General features: G+C 42.1%; 1 protein-coding gene across 1 annotated transcript; it reads right to left on the bottom strand.

Moving 5' to 3' along the window:
* Window positions 1–313: 313 nt before the first annotated feature.
* Window positions 314–2,493, bottom strand: EIF1 (eukaryotic translation initiation factor 1). Its single transcript, XM_075177162.1, has 4 exons — window positions 2,348–2,493; window positions 1,649–1,812; window positions 1,455–1,556; window positions 314–1,007 (listed from the first exon to the last, which is right to left on the bottom strand). The coding sequence occupies exons 1-4, from the start codon at window positions 2,376–2,378 to the stop codon at window positions 963–965; spliced, it is 342 nt and encodes a 113-aa protein (XP_075033263.1). The 5' UTR covers window positions 2,379–2,493; the 3' UTR covers window positions 314–962.
* Window positions 2,494–18,268: the final 15,775 nt, after the last annotated feature.

The raw sequence follows: 18,268 nt of genomic DNA, 5'->3' as shown, positions 1-18,268 counted from the left end.
TCAAATTACTGTAATAATCCTAAACCACAAGATTATATTCATAGTTGTTTTTTTTGTTTTAAGATAATGTTATATGTCATAGGATTCATTCAATTTTCCTCTTTGTGGACCTAAAACCTTCCCAACATTCTTTTAATATTTCACGATTATGATAACATAACCATAAGGACTTTAATAACAAGGACTTCTGAGTGATCAGCACAGAATACTTTTCTCTCTTATAATCAAATCAGAAGAGTCAACCTATAATACGCATCATGTCATTTAGTAGAGCTCCACCCCTTAAGTATAGCAAGATAAAATGTGGACACAATTAACTGAAAAGATTTATTTAAATAAGAAGTTAAATACAATAAAACCAGAACTGAAGCATATTTGTTTTGCCATTATACAACATTGTGCCAACAATAGGTCAGCTTAGCGTCAAACTACATTGATTTGAGTCCAACAGTAATTCCCTTGTCATAAATTTAATCCTGAAGCGTGTACCCTCTTTAACGTCACTTCTTGTACAGCATTGATGAACATGCTGTCTAGCTTCGAACTGTAGAAGACGGACTTGTCCCGCTGGATAATGTTTCCAGAAACTAAACCTGCATAAAACCACCCAAGATCACGAGCCACGTCATCTCACCTCCCCACTCTGATGTGTATAGAAGTCGTATTTTGTGTAGCTATATACTTTGGCCCAGCTATGCAAGAGCACCATGCCACCTGTAACAGGTAGAAACTGACATACTGGGTAGTAAACCATTGTTTCCCTACTAAAACAAACCTTACAAGATAGTTTATAACTGTCCCACAGACAATGTCAGGTTACACATGTTTATTACAGTCCATGGAATGGGGGCAACATTGCACAAGGTTGTTGTGTTAAACTTGTGACAAGGGATGAGCGTAGTTATTGCTACTCATATCAGGAGGGAGTCCTTTCACTTAAAGCTGTAGTTAGATCTTGCACATTAAAACCCATGGACTTTCAGCTGGTCATCTTTAGCAAGTCCAACCTAGAAAGAAAGAAAATTTGCATTTAGCATGCAAATATCAATACCAGACCACCTACTACCTGGCTCTTGTTAGAATTGACACTGCAAAGATTACTCAAATGTAGCTAGACCCAGAGAACTAGCTACAGACATTTCCAAATAAAAGCTTTCCCAATTTCCATATTTGAAGTCCAGCACTGCATACTGCAGTTATAACTAGTACATGGGTAGTTATAATCCACCCATGTCAAGTCACAATAACAGACACATCATGCAAAACCACACAGATTGAGCTGAATAGCAATTGTGGCTAAGTTTTCTTAATAGGCTGGCTCATTTCATACAAGTACAACAAAGTTTTCTTTTAAATATAGCCAGCCACATTAATCTACCCCCTTAAAATGCTTTCTATATATAAAGTTATTAGTGACGGTCACTGGCAGTAGAATATATTCAGGGATTTCTTACCTCAACAAGGAACTGACAAGCATTCTTGCGCTGATCACCCTGAAGCTGGATCACCTCTCCGTATTCTGGATGTTCAACAACAGTACCATTGCACGCAAATTTCTATTGGGAAAAAATATAATTAAAAAATAAAAGTATAACACATGTTTACGCAACCTGTGAATACACTCGAGAAGCCTGTACAGAAAACATACCTTTTTAAAGGCTTTAACTAGTTTCTTTTTGTCGTAATCATCAGCAATCCCTTGGACGGTTGTGAGAGTTTTCCTGCCGTTCCTCTGCTGGATTCTTATATGAATAGAATCCTCTGTCCCAGCTGGGAGCCAGTCATCACCCTTACTTGCATCAGCAAAGGGGTCTGTGAAAATAAATTAAATATTCAACATTAGTGCTGTAGTGATCAGTCAGGTAACTCAATTGAGACAAAATGTTATTATACTGGATAACAAAGAGCAGCCCCAGGGAATGAGGGCGGGGCATATGCGGGCGAGGCGAGATAAACAGACCCACTGACGTCACCACGCATAGAGAAAGGAAGCTGCGCCACAACAAGCTTAATAAAAGGGAAGCGGCGTCCGCCATCTTGTCAACGCTTTAGTGGCTCCTATCAAACAAAATGCCGGCTATGAGCCGTTAGTCGGCCTCCGTCTGAATCACTCACCGGTATTAACGGATACAAGAAGCACCAAACAAAAACAGAACAAAGATTTAAGACCACCAACCCCGGACCGATATACTTCAGCTAATCTTTATAGAGCGACATAACTACATGACGGCCATAGACGCTGACATATACTTGGTCATTGTAATATATTACAGTGCTAAAGGAACGAGTTATTAGAATCAAATTAAAAGCTAAAATCCAGACACATGGCCGCTGTGCGTACACTCACCGAAAGTATTGAGGTTCTGGATAGCTGACATACGATAAGATGGGGTTTCCTCGGTGGGAACGGCGACGGAACTGTGTTTCGACGAGAGAGGCTGTTGTTGTATCGGAGGCTTGTGTAACACGTACTCAAAGAAATGGCTGCGCCGTCTTTTATACCAGTGTGGGCGTCGTGGTGACGTCAGTACGCACCAGTGACGTATTTATTTCCGCTCTAGGGCGGTAGTATTCCGAAAATACCTTTTACGTCGAGTAACCGCCTCTGGGCGGTGTTAGGTAGCAGCGGCCATTTTGTATATGGGCAGATAGTGTGAGAAATGAAACTAAGATGGGAGGTATAGGAATTATTTTCGCTACAAAAAAAATAGAATGTTTTAGATGGAGCTTATTTCTGAAAGGATCTGGTACTTTCGGAAAAACTTTAGTCCGCACAAGAATATATACATTAACAATCACACGCACTTGTCTCAATTTATAACTGCCACTTAGAAATGTTCTCATACTCAGATGTGGAGACAACATTTTTGGATTGTACAGTTTACTTTTGTACTGCATGCTGCAAAGTGAATGTATGTACTGCAAACTAAATGAACAGTTACCGACCGTATTTATGTTGTGGCAACATAACCCTGCACAATAATATAGCTCTCATAGGGACACATTTATCAACCACCGCATAAAATGAAAAATAGTTTTCAAACCTTATTGCATTGATAAGGATTGAACTATTTTTTATATTTATGGAAAAAGCCACACAGAAACAGCAGTTCCAAAAAACTGCTGTTCCTGTGAAGTGGAAAACATACCCCGCCTCTTCACTTCTGAAGAAGCATGCGGTCCACGGGGGTCCTCTTCTCACTCCAGTGCGCATGCGCACAAATATCTGAAATATTACACAATTGCAGAGAGAGAGCGCGGTGAGTGACAGGGAGGGATCATGTGATCCCACCACACATGCGCTGTCCAGCTCTGCTCTTCGGAGCAGAGCTGACAGCACTGAAACTTTTCAATTATGATAATGTAGCTGGCGTACATTAACATGCTAAAAAAAATTATAATATTTTTTTTTATCAAACTTTAGTAAATAGCAATACTGAACAGTGCCCATACTTTGTTATGGGGAGTGCTCGGTAAAATGAAGAGATATGCAAAGCAGCAGTGATAGTAAATAAGAATTTTGAGTTTTCAAGGATTGAAAACACTTTTTAGTTTCATAAATAGGCCCCATAGCATCTTATGTTTAGTTTGTCACAAATCACATATTATTGTGGAGGGTTATCATTGCCACAAAGTAAATATGGTAACTTAATTTATGCTGAAACAAACAAAACATGCATTCACTATTTGGCATCAATAAGACCAGGATGGGACTATCCCATCAGGGTACAGGGGAAATCCATGGTGTGCCCCACCCCCTGATTGGAAGTGGGGTCTCCAACATCACTCTGTTTCTTGCCACAGTTTTAGGAGCAAATTCAATTCAGAGTGAGGTTCAGCTGCGCATATTACTGGCTATTACGGTAAGCAATATCTATCATCATCATCATCATCACCATTTATATAGCGCCACTGATTCCGCAGCGCTGTACAGAGAACTCATTCACATTAGTCCCTGCCCCATTGGAGCTTACAGTCTAAATTCCCTAACATACACACACACACACACACACACACACACACAGAGACTAGGGTCAATTTTGATAGCAGCCAATTAACCTACTAGTATGTTTTTGAAGTGTGGAAAGAAACTGGAGCACCCGGAGGAAACCCACGCAAACACGGGGAGAACATACAAACTCCACACAGATAAGGCCATGGTCGGGAATTGAACTCATGACTCCAGCGCTGTGAGGCAGAAGTGCTAACCGTGTTGCCCCATGGTGGCTAAAATAAATCTGTTTCTAGTGCGAGTGGAAGGGATAGGGTTTCGGCAGGACTGCAGATATTTCCTACTAGGAATGAATTATGTGAGGCCTAGTGAGACGTGTAGGCAGGGAATTGGGAAGAAAATATATATATTGTTTATAGATCTTTAGATTGTAAGCTCCCTCTTTCCTCGTGTCCTCCTCCTGTTTACCTTTAGCCCGCCGCCACTTCTCTCTATTTCTTTACTTACTTGACTCCTGCCCTCTTCTTTTTACTCTTATCTAGTGCCTCATCTTCTCTATCTCTGCCTTGATCCTGTAAGTAGTGGCCCACTCTACTGGGCACTGGCGTAAGCCCCTTTTCACAGCCCACCTCCCTCCTTCACTACCCTTTCTAAATGGAGACTGGAAGTCACTTCTACCTCTTTGCCCTGTGCACCTTTCTCTGCCAGGCTGATTATTACTTACACTTATTGCTCTTTGTTTATATGTTTTGTACTTTGTTTTTATTGCACTTTGCTTCTGTACTACCCTGTATGCCATATATTGTTACCTTGTACTGTCTTCCCATGGCCTATGTACGGCGCCGCTGAACCTTTGTGGCACCTCATAAATAAAAGATAATAATAATAATATAGGAAGAGGGAGAGTCTGTTGTTACTTGAGAGCACTGCATGGGTAGAAGGGAAAGGTTTAGAAAAAAATATAAAAATGATCTGTCAAAAAATAATATTGATAACATGGCTCATATTGTTAACACCAAAATATTTAGTAAACAAGACTTCTAATTTCATGAGACTCAAGTCTAAAACTGAAATCTTTCCTTGTCACTTATAGTCATGCACACATATTAACTAACAGTAAAGTGTTTTATTCTTTTATTAACCATTACAATCCCCCATTTTGTTTTTTTTTACAGGTGGACTACATGTTCCAGCGCGGCATGGATGCCAGTGTATGCTGGCACTTGTAGTTCTATCAAATACCAGTGTACCCAAGCAGTTTTTGAATGTTGCTTAATAAAGTAAGTGGAACGGTGATTGTAAATGTTTGGAAGATGTATAACCACTTAGGGTTAATACCCATTTTGACCGATATGATTATACCCAGCCTCAACATAAGCAAGCATTTAGCCTGGAGTTTGGTGAAAAGTGTCGGAACATTTTCCTGCTTTTAAATTCAGAGAAAAGTTATGACTAAAGTTATGACCATTCTTTTGTATAAGGTATGGATGTGAATGACTTTAGATCTCTGTGTTTAGCCAGACATCTTGAAAAATCTGTAGGGTATTTGTCAGGATTCACTAGGATGAGTGGGATCCTTCTGGTCTTAACTGAGATTGGCAGTACTCCACCCAGAGGTGCGGAATCTAACAAAGCAGAAGGTTTTCACCAGGGATTCCTGCAAGGGAATTTGGGATTTGCAGCTTCCACCCTGCAGGTTGCGGCCCTCTAGGGGAGTTCCCAGTAAGCAGTGATAGAGAACCGAGTACAGAGAAGAAGGTAGGCACTAGTTAGCCACTAATGAGTGGGAGTGCCGAGCGATGCTTTGTGATAGTCCATAGAGAGATAGATGCAATGGTCAGCGGTAGTTACCACTAAGTAAGTGGAGCAAATAAGCGATAGTCTGCGGCGGCACACTTGGGGCGATGATCTGTGGTAGTTACCACTAAGGAATGGTGCAGCTAATAGGTGGTTTGCGGCAGCACACTTGGAGAGATGAGAGTGATGATCTGCAGTAGTTACCACTAACGAGTGGAGCAGGTAATAGGTGATTTGCAGCAGCACACTTGGAAAGCTGAGAGCGATGATCTGCGGAAGTTGCCACTAACGAGTGGCGCAGGTAATAGGTGGTTTGCGGAAGCACACTTGGAGAGATGAGAGCGATGATCTGCAGTAGTTACCACTAACGAGTGGCGTAGGTAATAGGTGGTTTGCGGAAGCACACTTGGAGAGATGAGAGCGATGATCTGCAGTAGTTACCACTAACGAGTGGAGCAGGTAATAGGTGGTTTGCGGAAGCACACTTGGAGAGATGAGAGCGATGATCTGCAGTAGTTACCACTAATGAGTGGAGCAGGTAATAGGTGATTTGCAGCAGCACATTTGGAGAGATGAGATGTAAGCAGGGGTGCATGAGCTGCTTCCAGGCCAGGAGTCTGACGAGAAGAACCAGCACTGAGAGGTGCTGGGAGGAGCTTATAAATGAGAGGCAACCAATGGATGAGCGGAGCAGGTGAGATGATCACTTGCGCATGCACAGAGCCGTTTGCCGACCTGACAGCCGGGGAAGAAGGAATGAGTATATGCTCAGGTTACTGGGTGGAAGTCACGGGAGAGCGGCGTGTGACAGTAGCTCCCCCTTTAAAGGTGGTCACCGAACACCTAGGACCAGGTTTCTTGGGAAATTTAGAATGATATTTCTTCAATAGTAACAGTGCTTTGATGTCAGAGGAACGCTCCTCAGGACCGAAGCCCTTCCAGTTCACGAGGTATTTAATCCCGCCCTTAACATTCATGGAGTGAAGTCGAAGAGATGTCCTGAAAGATGTGACCTTTGCATGGAAGATTCTGGAGTTTCCTCAACTCCTGTAAGAGAGCCTCTTTAGCTGTAAAATAGTGAAGGCAGAGTATGACGTTTCTAGGCTGGGCTGGATCTTGAGACCTTGGTTTGAGTGCTCTATGAGCCCTGTTAAAAAGAAGGTGATCTTCCGGAATCTCAGTTGTAAGTTGAGCAAAGAGCTTTTAAGGTAAGGTTCAAGGTGAATCGGCTCTATGGATTCTGATATGCTCTTATTCCGAAGATTTTTCCTTCAAGCATGATTATCCATATCCTCCTGGTGATCTTGGATGGCCACCAGAAGGTAAATGTATTAAGTGCCAATGCCTGCAAGATGCTGGAAATCAGCGAGTGTGCTGTGAAAATATAAAGCGGCAATGGCTTTAAAGGCATTGTTTTGCAAAACAATGTGGTATCCTCTGCAGCTTGTAAATGTACTTGCTTTCCGTGTCCAGGACGAAGGAGGAGAGAGGAGCCGCTGGTGGTGGCAGGAGAGGAAGTGAGTTCAGGAGGCCAGACAGGACAGATCCGAGGCAGAGGTATGACTTGCATCTTCTTGCAAGTTCCAGTGACCAGGTAGGTCAAGAGATCCGCAGTTAGTGGTGAACGCTAGAAAGCACTGGTATCTAGTGTGCAGATTGGTGATCGGGCCATGGGTCATTTTTTTACAGGGCCAGGTAGTGGTGCAGCCAGGAAGACCGTAAGCAAAGCAGGGCAGCGGGGGAGACGTGGAACCAAGCTGTCTGCTTGACACAAGGAGAATAGGCCACCCAGCATACGTGATGCGAAGCCCGGCGGTCTGCATCTGAGATCAACAGACAGGTATGTGCTGGAGTGCAAACGGAGGGACTCTTCAGTGTTAATAATGCCTTTGAAAATGAACAAATCAGGCAGAGTAAGCGAGGGAGCAGACAGGCCCCGTCCAGGCCATGCCCCGCAACTGTGTTTTTTTAAAGTATGTATTGTTATCTATTGCTATAACCTGTGTTGGGCTGCTGATCAGTGAAGCATCATATATGACACAGGTCTGGCACTCATCTAATCTAAGACCAATTAGATTTTTTTTTCTGTTCATCTGACCAATTAGCACAGGTGTTGGTAGTTTGTATTCTTCCCAACTAAGCATTCACTCTTAGAGGGGACATATTGGGGTGTGGAAGTGTTGGAGTTTTTCCACACTAAGTGGGTTTTCTCACAAAGTGTTAGGAAATGCACAGTTAAAGGACACAGTTGAACATGCAAGGAACAACCTCTGATACCTGCCAGTATTAAGCTTAAACTGCTACAAAATGCCACTCCGCGTCTTATTTCACTCTCCTTATTGTGCTGCATTACCTTTGCCTTTGTACAGCTCTACCATAACATTGCTTTGCCATAGTATTGCCTTGCTGTTGTTTACCTCTTACTGAATTTCTGATTACATTGCCACTGTTATACTTCCTTGGTCACCATCTGGACTTCACTACCTAAGCCCAAACACCATCATGGCCCCTACACCTTCTAGACCGCTGTACCATCCTGGACACTGCAAAAATAGGCATCTGTACCATCTTGACCCTCCAGGACTCTGTACCACCGAGGCTTGTGCGCCATCGTGGCCCCTTTTTAGGCTCCTCTATATCATGGCCTCACTATGGTGCAGACCTCTGCAACATAGTGAACACCACTCAGCCAATTGTTCCCCATTGCAACTTTTATCTCTCATTTGCGCCTCCTTTTAGAATGTAATTTCTCACAGGCAGGGTCCTCGACCCTATGTCTCATGTCTGCCCATTTTCTGTCCCTATTTTGATTTGCGCTGTACTGTTTTTGTATGCCATGCAATTTTTTTTTATTAATTGCATCCATGGATTTATCATTCTGCTTATCTGTATACATTGTTCTTATCTGTATGTACTAATGTAATTTTCTTGTATTGGTAACCTCCTATGCATGGCACTGCAGAAGCCTTGTGGTGCCTTATAAATAAAACATGATGATAATGTGTCACGAAAGCCGGATTATGGGAATGGCCCTGATTGCTGCTAGAGTGACAGCTTACTCCCAGAGAGGTGAAGAGATGCACGGCAGAGAGCTGGTGCACTGAGATCCACACAGGTGTTATAACAGGACCAGTGATGAGCAATGCTCTGCAGTGATAATGCTGGGAAGCAATGAGCTGCACAGGTACTACTGGGAAGCAGTAAGCAGCACAGTTATTGCTGAGTAGAGATGAGCTACACAGGTAATTGCTGAGTAGAGTTGAGCTGCACAGGTAATTGCTGAGAAGCAGTAAGCAACACAGGTATTCTGAGCTGCACAGGTAATGCTGAGAAGTGGTGAGCTGCACAGGTAGTTGCTGAGAAGCAGTAAGCAACACAGATATTCCGGGCTGCACAGGTAATGCTTATAAGTGGTGAGCTGTACAGATAGTTGCTGAGAAGCTGTAAGCAGCACAGGAATTCTGAGCTGTACAGGTAGTTGCTGAGAAGCAGTAAGCAGCACAGGAATTCTGAGTAACAACAAGCTGCACCATCCACGATGTCAGGAACAACAGGAGTCAGAGGAAATGCTTCCTATCAGGTAGAGAGACCTGATGATCTGACACTCCTTAAAGGGAGGAGGGCCCTTATAAAGGGAACTGGCTGCAGATGATCCAATCACTGTGGAGCAGAGGTTTTGGATGTTCCCAGGGAAACGTATGCGCAGACCACTAGGCAAGATGGTGTCCGATGATAGAGGAACGCCAGGCTGAACAGCAGAAAGCGGTAACCAAGGGAAACCGAAGCACACAGTAAACCACATGGGGCTAAACTGGTGAGATGCGTGATAGTATCCCCCCCTAAAAAAGGTGGGCACTGAACACCTAAGGTTTTGGTTTCCTGGGATTTTCCTTATGAAATCTTTTCATCAGAGCTGGAGCATGAACAATGGATGCGTCGATCCAAGAACGTTCCTCAGGACCGTATCCCTTCCAGTGGACTAGATATTTTATTTTGCCTCGTGAGATTTTAGAATCCAATATCTGTGAAATCTCAAATTCATCTGAATGCTGCACCACCGGGGGAGCCGAAGTTGCTGGAGTAGAGGAAAACCGATTAATAATAGAGATGCTCACTGACCCCCCGTGAAGTGGTTTTGTTTTTGGATCTAGATTAGCTTTGTGTTTTGGTTTTGGTTTTGGCAAACCACCCTTGTGGGTTTTGGTTTTGGTTTTGGATCTGTATTTTTTTTTTATAAATATGCTAAAATCACATTTATTTTTTTTGATCCTACATTATTATAAACCTCAATAACTCTAATTTCAAGTCATTTGCAGTAAATTTTGTCCACCTCATAGGTGACAATAATATTTTCATACACTTTTGGACAAATACTGCAGCAATCTGGCTGGATGGTAAGCGAAAGAGCAATGACTAAAACACACGGCAGTTCTTACCACATCTAGGACACATTGGCACACAGCAGTGGCAGAAAAGAAAAGTTATGCAAGATGGAATTGTCTTTGGGCCCAGCAACCCACCCACCCTTGTGTTGGATCTTAAAAATGACATGCACACTTTAACAAACCAAGCATTTTAGCCACAAAAGTGCCACTCCTTGTGGCTGAAATGCTTGGTTTGTTTGGGCCCCCACAAAACAAGTTAACAATGGCCTTATACCACCAAAGATAACAGTGCTGTTAATTAACTCTACTGTGGCAAGATGTCATCATCCTCACCCTCATCAGTGTGTACATCATCCTCACACATTATTAATACATCACCATTGGAATCCACTGTTTCAGAAGTCTCAGTATTTTGAAGTAATTGGCGGGAAAGGCCTTACTCGTGGAACTTGAAGTTCATTTTTATGAACATCATCTTTTCCACATTTTGAGGAAGTATCCTCCTACGCCGATCGCTGACAAGGTTCTGGGCTGTGCTAAAAACTCTTTCTGAGTACACATTGGAGGGTGGGCAGCTTAGGCAGTGCAAAGTGAGTTGGTACATGGGCCTCCAAATTCCTTTTTATTCCTCCCAGTATGTAAAGGGACTGTCTGATGTGTCTATTTCTATGCTGTCGTGAAAATAATCCTCCACCATTCTTTGGATATTGATAGGATCAGGTGGAGTTACGGCAGAGGTGTCACGTTTTTTGGTCAATTCTTTTAGACCAGACCAGATGTCAAAATTTGATGCAGTGTCGTCTGCATTGTCCCTGGGTCTCTTGGGAAAGTTTTTTCCTAGCAGCAGTTGAGTGAGAAAATGAAGGAGGAGACGCCGTTCTGTCACGTAACACTTGAGCTGTCATCTTGCTCTCCAGGAGCTCCTTGCATCTCTTCAGATCTGGGTTAGTTGGAAACAAAGAGAAGACATAGGTCTGAAACCGAGTATCAAGCACAGTGGCCAAAATGTAGTGATCCGATTTCAAGATTTTGATAAATCTTGGATCCTGGTGAAGCGAATAAAGTACTTGATCTACAAGTCCAACATACTTAGCAGAATTGCTTTGTTTAATCTCGTCCTTCAGTTTCTTAAGCTGCTTTTCCAAACGTCTAATTAAGGGAAAAACTTTACTCAAGCTCGCAGTGTCTGAACTCACTTCACAGGTGACTACTTCAAATGGTTTTAGCACCTTGCACAACACGGAAAGTATTCTCCACTGTGCTTGACTAAAATACATCCCCCCTCCTTTCCCAATGTCATGGCTTATGGAGTAAGCGTGGATGGCTTTTCTCTGTTCCTCCATACGCAAAAGCATATACAGGTTGGAATTTCACCTTGTCACCACCTCTTGCTTCAGTTGGTGGCAATGCAAATTAAATTGCTCTTGCAGCTGCTGCAATCTCCTACACGCTGTTGCCAAATGCCAGAAATGTCCAGATATTTTATGGGCCAAAGAAACCATCTCCGGCACGTCCTTAAAAAGCTCTGCACCACCAAGCTTATTGTGTGAGCAAAACAGGGAATGTGATGGAATTCACCCAGCTGTAATGCTCTGACAATATTGGTGGCGTTATGAGAAATGTCATATCCTGAGGAGAGTCCAAACGGGATAAGCCATGTTGCAATGACATCCCTTAGTTTTTGTAACAGATTGTCAGCTATATGCCTCTTAGTGAAGCCGGTGATACACAGAGTAGCCTGCCTCTGACAAATGTGACGTACTTGGGTACATGCTGCTGCTCTTCCTGCTGGTGAAGGTGAATCACCAACCCAGTGGGCTGTCGCAGTCATATGATCTTTAGTTTGCCCAGTTTCACGTGTCCACATATCTGTGGTTAAGTGTACAGTGGGTAGAATGGCATTTTGCAGCCCAATAATAACACCTTCTGGTAGAGGTGAGGAATAGCTTTTCTACTGAAATGGTGTTGTGATGGAATTTGGTAACGGGGACACAAGACCTCAAGTAATTGTCTAAAACCAGCTGCATTAATAGTGGATATTGGACGCAGATGTAATACGAGCATGGCATCTGTGATCCGCTTTGCGACTGGGTGACAGCTTTCATACTCGCTTCCTCTTGCAAAGGATTGTTTAACAGTCAATTGTTGTAAAATACTAGTAGTCTTCTTCTTGGTGTGCTTCTGGGATGAAGATTCACCCCCAGCAGCAGCAATAGAAGCAGCAGTGGGACTAACGCTCAAGAATCCTTCAGAGGAATAAAGGATAGTGCGTCATCTAGCCTTAGCAACTTGGATGCAGGACTAACTCCGATTGCTACTGAGGATATTGATGAGGACGGATGGGTGAAGATTGCAGGCATCAGGATGATGGTGAGAGAAGGGTCCTAGCTGATGATGGACTGCTTGTTGTTATTTTTTTACCATAACTTTCTGATTTTCCCAACACCTTGCCATGAACTTGCTTCAAATGGCGTAAGATAGATGAGGTTCCTAGTTGGTTAAGGTCCCTCCCTCGACTGACTGTTGCTTTACATACACTAAAAATGGCTAGACAACTGTTGGCAGGATTTGGGTAGAAATAATGCCACACAAGTAATGGCTTTTTTGGTCTTATGTCCAGGCATGACAATGACCTTCTTCTTATCAAGTGCCAGAACTGCTTCCACCGGTTCAGGACTTACACAAACAACATCATCCTCATCAACATCCTCATTAGCGCCCTCGTTGGCTACACAAATATCCCCCTCATCCTGTTCCTATTCCAAAGTGGCATCCTCAATTCGTGTATCACCAGCTATACTCGGGCTGTTCAGGCACACATCAGCAGAAATGCTGAAAGGGGCCTTCTTTATGGGTACACTATCAGAATGGTCACAATTACACATAGCACTTGTGGATGGACTCTCCTCAGGGATTGGTGCCATTTCTGAATCTGAGCATACATTTTCCTCTAATGCCTTATTGTTTTTTTCCAGCTCGGCTTTTACACGTAACAGTATTTGTGCACCACTTTTGGAGTCCGAATTACTTGGTCTTGCTTGGTCACAAGTGACCTTACAAGAAGATGCCTCAGTAACAATTTTAGATCTCGCACTCATAGAGAAAGGCGAAGGTCTCATTCTTTCTTTGCCACTGTGTGTGTAGAATGGCATGTTGGCAATTTTTTTTTCCGGCAGATAACTTTTCCTGGATTCCAGCTCTTTTTTTCTTCACCACGGTAAAAGGTATTTATTTTTATGTTTTTTTCCCTGACTTAAAAAGACTATGTACTTTTACATAGGCTTTACCTGATGACATACAGGGATTACTTTCATCAGGACTGGTGGCAGCAGCTGCTTGCTGCTCCTGCTCTTCTGTGTTCTGCTGTGAATCCATTTGGATAACACCCTACACTTTTTGGTGCATATTCAAAAAAAAAAAGCCTGCAAGGACTTGTATATTATATTTGTATTTCAGTAATGACAAATTGACAAATTGTCTTTGGGTGTATATAACACTCTACACTTTTTTGTGCAAATTCAGAAAAAAAGCCTGCAAGGACTAATAAATTATATTTGTATTTCAGCAATGACAAATTGAGCAATGTATATAACACCCTAAACTTTTTTGGTGCAAATTCAGAAAAAAAGCCTGCAAGGACTAGTATATTATATTTGTATTTCAGCAATGACAATTAGCAATGGAGCTTTCTTTAACACTGCTACCACCCTCCTCTTTCACTTCTGTAAGTTTGCCTGCCCAACTGCTCTACACTCTATCCTACCCCTTCTGTATCCCTCTCTCAAAAGGCGCTAGATCGCCGTGGATGGCGGTATTTATAGATTCCAAAACTCCCGAGATCCGACAATGTCACAATGAAGTTTTGCCTCATTTTGGAATCTGAAAAAGCATGAAAGTAACGAGCCGTCTTGGCTCATTACTCGGATCCCCTAAGTTCGGGTGTGTTCAGTTTCCGAGGAACCGATTCTGAGCATCTCTAATTAATAATAAGAGGTTTAATGAGAGACACATGGAACCAATTAGCAATCCATAGTGAATCTGGTAATTTCAGCTTGAATGACACAGGATTAATCACTCGGATGATCTTATAAGGATCGATATAACGGGGTGCAAATGTTCTTGGTTGATAACCAAACTTTGTCTCCCACTTTCAGTGGAGGTACAGCTCAACGTCTTCTATCTGCAAACCGTTTATATCGATGAGATGCCTTCCTAAGACATTTGAAAGTCCGATCCCATATGGACAAGAAATCTTGGTGGAGTTTGTTGGCAGCTGGAACTTGAGATGGAGAAACGGTCTTGAAGCTGGGTAGATTAGGATGTAACCCATACACAATAGAAAATGGGGTGGATAACATGGATTCGTGATAAAGATTTTTATTGGCAAACTCGGCCCATGGTAGAAGGTCCACCCAATTGTCTTGTGAAGCAGATGAGTATAACCGAATAAAAGTCTCTAGGGGCCTGGTTCTTTAAGGATCTTAAATGAAGAGGATCCTTATTTCAGTCTCCTGGATCGCATGGCTAATCAATATTAAACCAATATACTTTCGTTCATCCAATTATACGACTTCAACAGTCCACCCTTTGATATTATAATAAACTATCACCTTAAAGATGTTATATGCAGGATCTCAGTACCACGTTTCATTGTTATGTAATACAAATCCCCCTTGGTGTGTGACCACGCTGTTTGTAGATCTAAACAAGTTATCATAAGAGAGAGTCTTAATCCTCTAAACGATTTCTTCTTTTACTATAGACCGTACATTTCTGGAGCTTGGAGATAACCTTTTGTATGCCCTTCAAGGGTACAATAAAACACGTAATACATTATTTGGAAAGGTACAGAGTACAACAGAACATGTATCAGTTATACAGAATACTCTACTACAGTTCTTCAAGTTTAACAGGTTCATCTGTCCAACGCATGTCTTTAAGCTCATAATACATTTAAACACTTCATGTTCATTAATAGCATCATCCTATGTCTATCAATAATGTCATATACAATCTCCTTCAGCTTGCGTTAATATACACTTCTAATAATGTCATCAGTTCTTTTCATCAACACTTGTGGGCGGGCTATTGTCTGTTTATTCTTCCCAGTCTCCCGATACTCAGATTTAACAGTGAGCGGCTTGCAAAGCATTGGGAGACTTCAGACTAAGGGACCTAGGTGTCCTACTTTTTCCCTTAGTGACCTCCCGCCTATAGTTTGGGTACCCCAAGAATATTTAGTGGAAAGAGAACTAATCCTACTTGATATAATCACTGAGGCACGTGTGAGCACGCCCAGCACTTTGTTTGGTCTAAAACCTTACCCTACCAAGAATGATAATCATTCTCAAGGATGCCTGCTCAAGTCCGAATATTACTGGACTGGCATCGCTGGGTGTATCTCTTTTTTAACTATGGGGTCACCGTACTTACGGACGTAATGCTACTCAGACAATAGCCCCTCGCACTTTCTCCAAGCTCCGAGGTTTCCAAATTTTCCTTTACCCCTGAATTGAATAGAGTAATTGGCTGGACCGACTATGCTACTAACTTCTCCTTCATCCCCAATACCTCCTTATCATTACCTGAACCAGCCTCTGTCACCTGCTAATAATCAAAAGAATTAACCGTCCTGAGAAGAGAATGAGATGAGAGAACACAAAACAGGAAAACTACAACTTCATGCTGGACAACTGTCTTAGTCTTTGGCTCAGGTGCTGCTAACTGCATTCGAGGCCTTCCAAAACAGACTCATGAGTGCCCTTGGACCCTTCTCTGAGTGTTGGCCCCTCTGCAGTGGGTGGAATGGGCACCAGTGTGTCTCTGCTACCCTTGAAGCTGGTAGCCTACACCTGGTACCTGTCTGTCAAATAACCTGAGCCTAAGAAATTACTGCTTCACAACTTACTCTCCTGATCCAACATCCTGACAGTTCGTGTGACTTTTCAGGAAACAGTGTTTTGGACGTTCTTGGTTGCTGTCTCACTATTTACCTTCTCTCAAGGTCTAACCTAGCCTCCCAGTTACAATCTCATCTCACGAGGAGTCAAGAACATTTCAAAAACTGACAGGTTAGGAGTCTGCCCAGGAGTGATCTTTTGGTAGCGGGAAAGGACTAGTGGCCGAAGCTATCAGTCACTTCAATCAAGTTCAAACTCTTAATCTATTCAATTCGTTCTACTGAGTACCGTTACTTTATGTTCACACTGGTTTATGGCTAATTGAAAGTATGGGATTTGTTACCACTACTCATACATTATACCTCTATTATCAATAACATGAATACACCTATCATCTATTATAACTCTAGGACTATCACATTGAATAACAAAAGCTTTGAGTATGATACAGTAATACATTACACACATTTCAATACACCTCTACCCAGACATATTTCATTGGTACACCTGTGTATACTTGAGGATCCTGCATGGTGGTAATCGGATGACGTGTATTTGTTTTACCTGGAGGAAAACCCATCAGCAGGAGGGATATGGGATGGCTCTATTGGTATCATTTTCCTGACATTCTCTTAATCAAGATAGGACGTTGCCGTCCTACTAGCTTGAGACGAAATATCTTGTGCATCCCAATATACTCTTACCAGCTTGCAAATACCTTCTGTACCCAGCTGAGCCAGACCATTTGCTGCCTCCTCTGGGACTGGGAGATACCCTCTGGGAGCTACTGGTCTACCTTGTCCATCTCTCCAGAGTCCACCAGACTCCTCACCACATCTCTTCACCTTCCAGACAGTTTATTCCTCAGGTAACACAAATCTTCATATATTAACCAATATGTGTATGTGTGCATGTTTGTGTGTGTGTTCACATTTTAAAACTAAAACAATACAACGAAAAACAAAACAAAACATAGATTTGTTAACTGTCACATAAAACCCTGCTGTCTATTTGACAGCTATGTTCGCCCTGGTGTGACAGCCATGTATGGTCGTGTGTGTAAGTGTGGACCTTACTAGCAGCTACTTCAGTTGGTAACTGTGTCACTGTATAAAGTCCTCTATGTAGTGTCCTAATCATGTGCTGGTATTGCTATAAAACGATTTCTCAGTCACCTCAACATTGCCCCCTAGACTAGAAAAATGCTGAAGACCAATGTATATCAATCGATTTTCCCTCTGCCAACTCACATGTCATTCTCAGTACCTCACATTCAGCTACTTGACTAAGTGGGAAAGGCAAAGGGGTCTATTTCTATAACACTTTCTTCAAATATAACAGTATCCAGTACATGTCTGTCTAACAGTGAAAAAATATAAAACATGAAAATTCTACATTTTCTAGGGTTTCACATTATGTCTTATCTTGAGGCACAAATCCTACTCCAATGTTTTATACAGCGATGCATATCTGTATGCTTAACCTCTAGCATTCTTCTGTCCTCCTGTCCTCCCCACCCTTTGTGCATCCATATAAAGGCACATTTTTGTACAGGAGACACAAACCAAAACAAAAAAAACAAAAAAAACGAAACAGATATGCAATCTATAAAACATGAATCGTATTTCCACAACAGAACCTTTCTGCTTAAAATCAGCAGTTTCTATACACATGAAAACAAAACCCCTGACTGTTTCTGTAACTCATGTTAATCTAGTGTGTGTATCTCTGAATTTGTCTTATGTAAAAAAATAAAAATATGTCTTAGCCCCATTGTTGAGACTGTGTCTGATTTTATCTCTACCAGAGCAGAGAGAGAGAGAGAGACTAGCATGGATGTAAAGAATCAGGAATAAGAAAGCAATGAATAATAGGAATACCAATATTTGAATACAAAGGTTTGAAAACAAACATACATGCAGAAAGGAAGATCTTTATAGCAAAAAATGACAGCTGGATTGGACTCTAGGGGAAAATGGCTGTATTCCTTTAACTATGATCCCCCCCCTACTTGACTAGGGGGTCTTAACCGTGCAATCCAGTGTCGTCCGTCATTTGTTCATTAAGAACTCGGTATAACATCAACTACATACCTTTTCAACGGACTTTTCCTAACTTATAATAGAGAAATGAAAAATTTACTCTTAGTGACTCATATTTTCTCTGAAATACATAAAACGATATTTTGGAGCAAAGTATGTACATACTTCATTTTTGGATAATGATTCTCAGCC

This window comes from Mixophyes fleayi, chromosome 6, assembly GCF_038048845.1.
Source record: "Mixophyes fleayi isolate aMixFle1 chromosome 6, aMixFle1.hap1, whole genome shotgun sequence".
NCBI lineage: Eukaryota > Metazoa > Chordata > Amphibia > Anura > Limnodynastidae > Mixophyes > Mixophyes fleayi.
This window is presented reverse-complemented; position numbering and strand designations above follow the sequence as displayed.

Bases quoted from the DNA above. Each gene is read 5' to 3' on its own strand.
- EIF1 (XM_075177162.1), bottom strand. From the start codon at position 2,378: ATGTCAGCTATCCAGAACCTCAATACTTTCG. The intron at 1,813-2,347 runs GTGAGTGTACGC...TTATTTTCACAG, and splicing joins CCAGAACCTCAATACTTTCG to ACCCCTTTGCTGATGCAAGT. The intron at 1,008-1,454 runs GTAAGAAATCCC...CTTTCTTTCTAG, and splicing joins CTTGTCAGTTCCTTGTTGAG to GTTGGACTTGCTAAAGATGA.